The sequence below is a fragment of the Prosopis cineraria genome, unplaced genomic scaffold (assembly GCF_029017545.1).
Source record: "Prosopis cineraria cultivar Desert tree isolate PC_DT_omini unplaced genomic scaffold, ASM2901754v1 PC1, whole genome shotgun sequence".
Lineage (NCBI taxonomy): Eukaryota > Viridiplantae > Streptophyta > Magnoliopsida > Fabales > Fabaceae > Prosopis > Prosopis cineraria.
This window is the reverse complement of record NW_026555332.1, coordinates 31,164,808-31,176,793: the sequence shown is the minus strand read 5'-3', so window position 1 is coordinate 31,176,793 and position 11,986 is coordinate 31,164,808. Positions and strand designations below refer to the sequence as shown.

The window sequence follows — 11,986 nt, the reverse complement described above, 5'->3', positions numbered from 1 at the left end:
ATGTCAGCAGATCGAAGGGATATTTGGCTTCTGCAAAAACAAATCATCCCTAAATGTGTGTGTATTTCTCTGTATAAATAAAGGTACTAAAAATTGGACTTGCAGTGGTTAATACACTGATTTAAAAATTCAAAATCATGGTTAGATTGATTATGAACAAGGTATTTCATTAAAATGATTAATAATTTATGGGTTCAACTGATCAAATTGGCTCAGCTTTAAATGATATGAGAGAGTGTAATATTTTAGTTTTCAAATTAAATTTAAATACAAGGCTTTTAATTTAATGTGCATATATTTATTTTCATAGTATGGAATTCGATTCAACTTGTTTAGTTTAACTAGTATTTTAACCAATTTAATAAAATATTTCATTTATGATCAATTTAATTATAATTTAATTATAATTTTAATTATTAACTTTTGAATCATTATATTATGTGGTCTAATGAACAATTCAGTTTTCAATATGTTAATTATTATATGTTGAGAGATAAGATTGGTTGAGAGAGGCTCAAATTCAAACTTAATTTTTTATTTATTTTTTCTTTTTTTTTTTCCCTTCAAAACCTTCTATAAAAGTCCCTCATACTGCCCAACATATAATCCTCCACACCTTCATCAACTCTCTCGCTCTCTGCGCTTCTTACTTCAGACTCTCTGTCAAAACGTAATATAGAGACAACAACTTAGAAAAATCATCGTCGTCATCATCATCATCATGTGTCACCTTCGATCTCCTGATCTTCTTCCCTGCAAATGCAATCCAAATTCCGATTACCTTAAACACCCAGAACCAGAGATTTCGGACCCATTCATCCCTAGACCGGCGACTCACTTCCATCTCTCTAACGCCTTCAAAGAGTTTGTCTCTATAGCCAAGATAGCTCTTCCCATGATCCTCACCGGTCTTCTTCTCTATTGCCGTTCTATGATCTCCATGCTTTTCCTCGGCCGCCTCGGCGAGCTCGCCTTGGCAGGTGGCTCCCTCGCCGTCGGATTCGCCAACATTACTGGTTACTCCATTCTCTCCGGTCTGGCCACCGGAATGGAACCCATTTGCGGACAAGCTTTTGGGGCTAAGAGATTCACCATGCTTGGTCTCTGTTTACAGAGAACGATTCTTCTTCTGGTTTTCACCTGTGTTCCCATATCTCTGCTTTGGATATATATGAAGACAATTCTTCTCATGTGTGGTCAAGATGAAGCCATAGCCACACAAGCCGAATCCTATCTTGTTTATTCTATCCCTGACCTCTTGGCTCAATCGATTTTACACCCATTACGGATTTACCTTCGAAGTCAGTCCATTACTCTGCCTCTAACACTCTGTGCCATTTTCTCTGTTCTTCTTCACGTCCCCATCAATTACTTGCTCGTTTCTCATTTTAATCTGGGAATCAAAGGCGTTGCTCTTGGTGGGGTTTGGACGAACTTCAACCTCGTCGCTTGTCTAATCCTGTACATCGTTTTCTCAGGAACGCATAAGAAAACCTGGGGAGGTTTTTCTTTCGAGTGTTTCACGCAATGGAGGTCGCTTCTCAATCTGGCGATTCCTAGCTGCATTTCGGTCTGTCTCGAATGGTGGTGGTACGAGATCATGATTCTTCTCTGCGGGTTGCTTCTGAATCCGAAATCAACCGTAGCTTCCATGGGCATTTTGATCCAAACCACTTCTTTTCTCTACATTTTCCCATCGTCTATAAGCTTCAGTGTTTCAACCAGAGTTGGGAACAAGCTTGGCGCTCAAGAGTCATCAAAAGCGAAGCTCTCTGCTATTGTGGGTCTCACTTGCAGCTTCGTCTTGGGTCTCTCTGCTCTGGCCTTTTCTGTAATGGTGAGGAACGTGTGGGCCAGCATGTTCACTGGGGACAAAGAGATTATAACCCTGACCTCTATGGTTTTACCCATAATAGGTCTCTGTGAGCTCGGAAATTGCCCACAAACAACAGGGTGTGGAGTTTTGAGGGGCACAGCGAGGCCAAAGGTTGGTGCTAACATAAACTTAGGATGTTTCTACCTTGTCGGAATGCCTGTGGCCATAGCTCTAGCTTTCTTCGCTGGGTTTGATTTTGAAGGTCTCTGGTTAGGGCTTCTGGCTGCACAGGGCTCGTGTGCAGTGACGATGCTGGTGGTTCTGAGTCGAACGGATTGGGAATTTGAGGCACAGAGAGCAAAGAAACTCACAGAAACAGGGGAAGCTGGAGGTGATGTGGTGGAGAAGACAGAGAAGATGCTCAGAGATGAAGAAAGCCAGCAAGATTCTTCTTAGGGACGATGATTCAGATGCAGAAGCTAAGCTAAGAAATCGTGGGATTGATTAACTAATTTAATTTCCTTTACTAAACCAAGAAGGACGAAAAAATTGGAGGAAAAAAAAATCTTTAAAAAATTTGTCTTTAGCTGTATAGGGTAGTAGATAGAGCAGAAAGAGACGTAGACTTTTAATTTTTAGTTTTTAATTTTTAATTTCGGTAGAAGGGGATGATGAAGGGTAAGGGCGCGCCACTTCCAAGAACAAATGCTATTTCCTGTGAAATTCAAATACTACATTTTACAAAGCGTTGAATCTCATAGGAAGTAGCAACATGTATTAATTTCCAAGGAATAACCATTATTGCGGTAACCTGAAGTTGATAGTCTGTTTTTTTCCCCCTTGTTTTTGCGTTGCATGTTTTCTCCCTTTCAGCCTCATGCTCCTTTCTTCAAAGTTAGTCCTTTTAATTAATTTCACACTACGTTTAGAGAGAAATGATAGTTATACTTAATAAAAGAAATGTTAGTTATAACTTTAAAATTAAAAAAAATATGATTTCCTAATTTTATCCTTTTTTTTGTAATTTGTAATCAGAATAAATTGTTATTATGAATTTAATTGATGATAAATAAACAAGTGGTAAAAATGAACGAAAAAAACATTAATTACTCTAACTTTATTTTAGATTAAAAGCTAAAAAAGCTTTCAAACTTCAATTTTATATTGAGCATTGAATAGTATAATAGTATAAGATACTTTTTAAATTATCATATTTAAAATATAAAGCATTTTGAGTTTTTAAAGTATACTTATGCTTAATACATTTTTTTTTAAATTCGTAATTAGGGGTGCACTTCTCACTTTCAGTATAGTTATCAAACTTTTGAGTGGACTCTTTGAGTTTAATGCTTTTATATTTTTAACTAATAAAATCATAGCAACTCACTTATAAATTTAAATTAGATACAAATTTAGTTAAACTCGCAAGTTTACTTTTAAATTTACCGTTTTTACATTTCTAACTTACAAAATTATGTCAATTAATTCATAAACTTATACTAAATATAAACTTGTTAAACGTCTTAAACTCATCATTTTTTTTATTGAGTTGAGTGAGTTAAGTATATACTACATAGTATTTAGTTCATAGAAGTGATAGGACTTGGTTCAAGCAGGAAAAAAACTTAAAAAGCAAAAACTAATATTAATAAACAAAAGAAAACAAAAAAAAAACTAAAAATAAGTTACCCTATTACAAAATTTATGTTTTGTGTGATAATCTATCAATGTAGATTGATTTAATTTCAATGATTTATATTTAAAATATATTTAAATAATTAAATTATGGTCATAATTTATATTTTAATTATTTAATCATATATTTTTAATGACTATTTATTAATAGAGACAAACTTTCATGAATTTACAATTCTATTTTGTGATCTGAGTTTACATTTCTATCATGAATATATTTAAATTTGTGAGTTTGACAACCTTGCTCCCCAGTTTCTATATATAGAAAATTTTCTAAAAGTTTATTTTATTCTTAAGTGTAAGGGAGTATCATTGAACCCTAATATTATTAGTTTCAACTTATTTTTTGTGTGTCAATGATTGTCATTTAAAAAAATTAAACTTAATATGTTAATATTTGATAATGTTTGTTACTCCCTTCGTTAAAAAATATAAGGTATTTTTAGTCTTTCAAGATATAATTATTTTATTTTTTTTTCAAAAGTATCATTATTGATGAATGACTTTATATTTATTATAAGGTGTTCAATAGAAGTAAATATAAAAAGATAAAATTAATTTTAAAATAAGTAACTACTTTATTAGAGAAAAATTTGATTAAAAATGACTTACATTTTTAGATGAAAGGAGTACTATTTAATAATTCAATGTAAGAATTTTTTGTAACAGGGTTAAATAATTGAAAAGATATTTTATAAAATTAAGAAACTAAAATAAAATTTTATATAAAATTAAAAGACTAAAAGTATATTTTAAATTTTTTTTTTGCTTTTATCTTTAGTTTCAATTTATAATGAGTGAGAAAAAATTATAATTTTGCAAGGTAGAAAAAAATAATACCAATTACTTATATTTTATACCAAAATTGGCTAGGAGAATGTTTTGGATCGGAGGGAGTAATTAATAATGTTTTCTAATTAAACAATATATATAATGTGTTTCTATTAATTGAATATGTCACATATCAATAAAAATTTATTTTCCCCATGATGTATTTTAGCTGAAAGCATATAAAACCATAATATTTTTTCAATTTTGCCTTAATTTCATAATTAATATCATGGTGTTAAATAAAGTACATAATTAATATATTCTCTTCTTTGCAAGACAATATGATCAATATTATTTAATTATTCAAAAATATCATGACGGCCCTTATAAGAATAAAATAAGCTTTTAAAAAACACCATATATATAGAAATAGTAATGAAAGGAGTATTAAATAAAGATAAATATAATTGTATAATTTTAAATATTATCAACTAACTTATTGAGAGATGTAAACTAGTTAAAAGTGTCTCTTAAATTGAGGGAGTATTATTTAAAAAACAGTTAATTACTTCCTTATTCTAACTATCATTGGCTCATTCGGTCCCTCCCCCCCGCGCCCTTTGTTCTGTTATTTATAAATTAAAATAAATAGTCACAAAGCTCCAATTAAATACAGATGATAAGCAAGCTTTGTGCAGCTTACTAATATATATTTAAACAATTAACACTCAACAAACAACAACAAACAACTTTATCTCAATATATAAGATTGGTTACATGAATTAAACGATATTATCAACAAGTACTACTAAACAAATTTTGAAGAAAAAACTAATGTTATTACAAAAGGGTCAACACTAAGTATCCTTTCTGGATAAAATTATTTAATTTACACTTACCAATAAAACAATTTTTAACTAATGTTTCTTATTTTTTTATTTTCCACTTCTACCCTCAATTAATACACATCATTTTCTTAATTACTTCAAAGTGGGCTAAGTCATTTTATTCACTGATTAGGGGTATTTTTAGGAAAAACATTACAATTACTCCAAGAAGATTGTAAATTGTTACACACACACACACACACACACACCATATATATACCACACCCTCCAAACTTTTTCCATATGATTAGGAAGGAAGGGAGTATATAATCCATATAAAAACTACAAAATCTGTCTCCTCCCTCTTTTTTGAATCAAAACATTTAATGTTAAAAAAATCATATTAAATCTAACTAATCCAAAAGAAAAGAGTTAAAATTCTATCAACAATTTTTTGGCATGGTTACATACCTAAAAGGCTAAAACTCTAACTTGAGATCACTAATTAAAGTAAATAATGTAGTTCCCAACCAGCTCAAAACTATCTATTTCTTTCTTTCTTCTTAGAGCGCATTTGGAAACATGTTTTCCCTACCAAAACTGTATTTTGACAAACTTGATTTTATTTTCGAACACTCTTTTCTTGGAAGCAGTAGTTCAGTGTTGTGATGAGTACCAATCTGGACCATCCAAATTTGATATTTTTTTATATTTTAATAAATTATTATTTTAATAAGTACAAAATTTAAAAAAAAGATAATTTTATAGCTGTCATCATTCTGTCAAAAAATAATATTTTATATAAAAAATTACAGTTAAAAATTTTTAAATCTTAACTATTAAAATCAGTTTTGGATGGATCAGATGTTTATCACAGTGATAAACATGTTTTCACGTAGATAGAAGAAGTCACATGTTGGGGAAACATGTTCCTGCAGCCAAAACTACATTTTGGCAAAAAGCAACCGCGTCTTGATAAGTTCGAATATTTTGTTTTCAATCACTCTCTTGTTCATACATGCATAGAAGAAGCGACTTTTTGGATATGGACTACACATTATTGTTATAACTTTTACATGATTTCATTGGAATTATATGCGTAATTAATAATTATGCCTCCTAAATGGTATTTTTATTATTATTGATGACATATAAATACATTGAGATGTTTAGTCCAATCTCACTCGTTGTTAGCACGTTAAATAAGAATGGGTTGCGTTCTTTCTGTATTTGAATTGGCAATAATTGACAGAAATGGCTTTTTGCATATATATTACAAGTGGCTATCAATTTTCATTCTCATTTCAAAGTGGATAATATAAAGGCACCATCAGTACTGGACGAGTGGTGTGACTCTTATTATTTACACTTTTATTAACATTATCATCACTACTTAATCTATAATAATTCATGACCATAAAAAAAAATCTGCCAAAAACATCTTCTTTGTGGCAATATTGTATTATATATTAATTATAAAAGAGCTAGCTTGTTTCAACAAGCTAAGTTGATATAATGGAGAGATCAAAAATATAACAAGCATTACATTACAATTTGTTGTGAGTCCACACACAAGTGGAATTTTGTTTTCCTTTTTTGTAATTTTGAAGTGTAAAATATAGAAATATAAAAAGGAGTTTGGTTGTGTGATGCTGAGAGCTTCCATGGATGACACTGTAGAACTTGACTGTGAATGTGAGGAGACTTGATGATATGATGTTTGACACCAAGTGCAAACTTCTAGTGGGCAACAAGACTTTTGTCCTTTTTCAATTTTTTTTTAAAGAATAAGATTAGCACATAGAACCCTTTAATGTAGCATGGAGAGAAAGATAATATAATTTTTTATGCATAAAAATTAAATCATATAATATTTATTCTATTCATAATTTTTTTAATAAAAAAAAGGTTAAGGAGTTGGTTAGGGGTTTATCAAGCACCAAAACAGGCCTTACAACTCAAACTTAAGAGTGTATATATTGTAAATGCATTTATAAGTTATCCATCAGTAAAGTCTCTTCATATTGTTAGAAGTATTTGAAATTAAAAAAAAAAAATCTTTTGATCCTTAAACTTATTCTCAATTATCAATTCAGTTACCTTGAACTTTGAGTTAAAACAACTCAGTCCATAGAGTTTTTTTTTTTTCCTTAATTTCAAACAATCCAGTTTTTATAATTTCTTTAACTCATTATAATTCAACCCAAAGTTCAAGGGCTAAATTTATAATTGAAAAAAAGTTTATGAACTAAAAGTTATATCATCTCTTAAGATCATTAATGTCACATTTTATAATATTAGTGGAAATACATAATAATTAAGAAAGGAATTTTGGAGATAATGATTTTCACCATGTAAAGTGAGCAACTTGCACTTCATTAATTGATGACCAAATTGATGATCAAATTGATAGATTGTGACAAGGGTCTAAGTCTGAGGCTTACGGGACCTCCTTATTTACAGATCTTTGCTGGTTGCTTTAACTTTTCTTTTCATAGATATACAATTATGTCAGCAACTATCTTGGTTGCAAATCTACGTAATTTCTTCCACTATGCAAAAGAGAATAATGTTGGCACATATATATATATATATATATGTATGCAGTGTGGTCAAAGATCATAGCTGTTACTATATGTTAACTAACGTTTTACCCATATATTGCATGAAAGTTTAAACAATTAAGTTTCATCATTTAATTTATTAGTTCTGCAAATTGATCCATGATTTTATATTTTAATATTGGTACTTGATTGATGATTAACATGTTGCTTGGTGTGGTGATGAAACTGATCATGATGAACATGGGGTGGTGCTCATTATATATCATGGCTGACAGTGACGGATGCATAAAAATAAATTTAATTTTTGTTGGGAGAATCACATTCAAGAACTACTTAAGAAAATTATTTATAGATAAGGATCAATATAAAATAGATTATTATTAAAATAGGAACGTGACTTTTCCTTCTCAAATGAGACTTATTAGCCTTTATCTATAAATAATTTTCTTAAGTAATCCTTAGATGTGATTCTCTCATTTTTGTTTTATTTTTATGCATTAAATATTTTTATTTTAATTGATGTTGAATCTAAAATAAAAATTTTATAACTTTTATTTTTAAAAATATATATTAATGTATGAATAATTGTAAATTAACAACATTAAATTTAATTGTCTAAATTTAATTTCTACGGTTAAGATCTTATCACATCTATGAGTGCATGGTACTCGGGGTTGTGATGAGAAACACCAACGAATGAGGATCCCTTGTCGACACACTCTAGAAAAAGATTTCCCAGGATGGCAATAAAATATTTCCTTTTTGTTTATTGTTCAAAAATAAATAAATTTAAAATATATGTGAGATTAATTATTATTGGATGGCAAAGTCGATATTAAATGACCAAGATATTGCATTAAAATTAAACAAGAATCAAAATATTTGAAAATCTAAAAGTACCAAAGGTGCTTTAGCGAATTGGTGTAAAGATTTTTGCTACTCTGATTCCATAATTTGGAACCCTCAAAACAGAAATTTGCAATTGATTTGTTTGTTGTTCAGAAAAAACTTTTCAAATATATCATTACTTGAAAGTTATTTTCGTTTACAAATTAACAAATTTTACTTGCAAATTAGTGTTTTGAGGGTTGCAAATAAAGAAACGAGAGTAGCAAATTATTGGGAGTGGTGATATGCCTGGCAAGTTATTTTTATAAATTAATGAATTTCACTTACAAATTCTTGTTTTGTTGGTTGCATCTCATGTAATGATTAAGGTTATTAAACTTACGAGTTTAAGTAAACTCGTGACAAGAATGTAAACTCATATTATAAACTCGGATCGTAAACTCATAAGAATTTATCTCTATTAATAAATAACTATTAAAATATGATTGTAATTTAAATATATTAAAAATATAAATTATTAAAATTAAACCCATCTACATTGCTAAATTATCATATACAAGACATTGAAATTTTAAAATAGGAAAACTTATTTTTGGTATTTTTGTTTTATTTTTTGTTAATATTAATTTTTGCATATCAAGTTTTTTTTCTTTGAATTAGGTCTTATAATTTTTATGAACTAAATTCTTCATAGTATATATTTAACTCACTCAACTCAAACAAAATTGATGAGCTTAATAAGTTTAACTAAACTTATATTTAGTCTGAATTTATAAATTAGTTAACATGATTTTATTAGTTAGAAACGTAAAATTGATAAACTCAAAGGTAAACTGACATGTTTAATCAAGTTTGTATTTAATCCAAATTTATAAATGAGTTGATACAGTTTTGCAAGTTAAAAATGTAAAAATATTAAATTTGTAAAGTTAACTCGAGAGTTTGACAATTATGGTAATAATAGCAAATTTTTAGACTGATTTACCAAAGGACTTTTGGTAATTATTTTAAATTATAAAATATCTTGGTCCTTAATTAAATTTAATTCAATCTTTTGATCTTTAATTTTATTATCCATTATTTTATTTTATTAGGCGGGGCTCTATATTGTATGTTAAAATTTGAGGAATAATTAATTATATTATTCAGAACTTGTAAATAGTATATTTTGTTGTAAATTTTATATTTACATTCTTTATTACTTTGATCCACGCTCATCTCCTAATCTTTATATTTGATTTAGCCTTAAGAGACCTGTTTTAATGTTATTTTACATTGACTATCACTTCTTTATCATTTAATTTTATTTAATGGCGAAAAATATAATTTTCGTTTTGCATATTTTATTTTATTTTCCAAATCAGCTTATTTGTAAGGTCCTATTTCTTTGCATTGAAGCTCATGTTAAACGATATCAAGGTTTTAACGTCATATCTATTTCTTTGGATAATTTACGGAATGAATTATATTTTAAATGTAAAGCCACGTATTTTTTTTAATAAGACATTGTTAACATACTTAAACACTATTAAACATTTTGATATGTTAGTTACATTCTAAAAATATACGATCCCAAAGGCTAAGTTTTCCGACAATAAGTTTGGATTTTGGAACCAAGAATATCTTTGGACAAGTACTGTTATTATACATTAATTTGTTTTGATAAAATCAGTTCATATTTTACATAACATTAGTCGCTGCCGCCAAACAAAGAGTTTCTGCTAATCACTTCCCGATGCAATTATTCCAAAGAAAAATAACAATTAGCGATTAATCAATATTTTGAAAGTGACATTTTTTTTTATAAAGGTTCCAATTCAAAAATATAATTTATATACTGTTGAGCTTAATTATTTTTTTAAAAAATTTGGCTTTAATTTTAATGAAGTCAAAGACCGGCCTAGAAGATACATGCGACTCCTACGTTCATCAATTAATTAAGGTTTATGGACAAGTCAATCTGAATTATTCAATAATCAGACCAAGCCGAAATGAATCCAGTGATTCAGATAAGAAATTGAAATAATTATAAATGCAACTTTTGGGTTTTACTCATCTATATCCTACCTTAAGTACTTTAATACATCAAATTCATAAAGATTAAATACAAATACTAATTTGGTAATGGCTTATACTACACTCGCCTATTTTCTCATGTTACGGCTGGAAATTAAAGCAATTATTATTTTGAGTTAAATCTAATTATATATTTAGTTAATTTGAATAATAAATACAGAGATAAGTAAACTCAATTAGACAGTCAGGATTAATTTAAAAAAGTTAATTTTTTCACACAAAAATGAGTGAATTCAGGTATTTATTTAATGTCAATCATGTAAAAATGTTCTTTATTTTTTGTTATATTGGGAAGTTGGGATATTGGATCTCAAGGGCTTATTAAAATTATCAGAGCAAGCCTCATGATATGTCTTAAATAATATTTACAAAGGAACTTTTAGATTATTCATATCAATAAGGTTCTTGTAATGGTAGTAGATTGAAACATCATAAAGATTTTTATTTTATCATATAAGCAACTGCAACACATAATATTTATTTTATTTCTATAATAATTATTTGACAGTAATATTTTTCATTTTATACTTTAATTTTATTTATTTCTTTTAGTTTGTCGCACTAAATACTTGCTTAAAATTTCATATATCACTGCGATTACACTAATATCTCCAGTTTTATAGAATTATAAATTCATCGATCTTATTGAAATGTTTAACAATGAATAATTGGGTTGCCGAGTGATGTAATGGTACACATCACCACTACCTTTTTTTTCTTTGGTTAAAAATAAAGTATATAAACATGAAAACTTTTTTTCAAAGTGTTATAGGGATTAATTGTAGATTACTTACCAATAAAAATTCTTATCAAGATCATATTGGATGAAAGAGACAAGTCTAATCATGAAATTGCATGCATCATTCATGAGGCATATGAAGTTTATATTAAAAAGCAACACATAATATTTACTTTATTTATATAATCATTATTTGACAGGATAATTTTTCATTTTATACTTTAATTTTTATTTATTTCTTTTAGTTTATCGCACTAAATAATTTCTTAAAATTTCATATATCACTGCCAGTGCACTAATATCTCCAGTTTTATAAAAGTATAAATCCATCGGTCCTATTGAAGCATTTGACAATGAATTTGGGTTTCCAAGTGATGTAATGGTGCACATCACTACCTTTTTTCGTTTGGCTAAAAATAAAGTATATAAACATGCAAACTTTTTTTCAAAGTGTTATAGAGATTGTGGATTATTTACCAATAAAATTCGTATTAAGATCATATTGGATGAAAGAGACAAGTCTAATCATGAAATGCCATGCATCATTCATGAGGCATGTGAAGTTTATATTAAAAAAGCAATACATTATATTTATTTTATTTCTCTAATCATTATTTGACAGTGATAATTTTTCATTTTATACTTTAAT

At 28.3% G+C, this 11,986-nt stretch overlaps 1 protein-coding gene across 1 annotated transcript; it reads left to right on the top strand.

The window, feature by feature from the left end:
* The first annotated feature begins 621 nt into the window (after window positions 1–621).
* Window positions 622–2,632, top strand: LOC129288431 (protein DETOXIFICATION 49-like). Its single transcript, XM_054924998.1, has one exon. The coding sequence runs from the start codon at window positions 722–724 to the stop codon at window positions 2,270–2,272; it is 1,551 nt and encodes a 516-aa protein (XP_054780973.1). The 5' UTR covers window positions 622–721; the 3' UTR covers window positions 2,273–2,632.
* The last annotated feature ends 9,354 nt before the right edge of the window (window positions 2,633–11,986 follow it).

Bases quoted from the DNA above. Each gene is read 5' to 3' on its own strand.
- LOC129288431 (XM_054924998.1), top strand. From the start codon at position 722: ATGTGTCACCTTCGATCTCCTGATCTTCTTCCCTGCAAATGCAATCCA.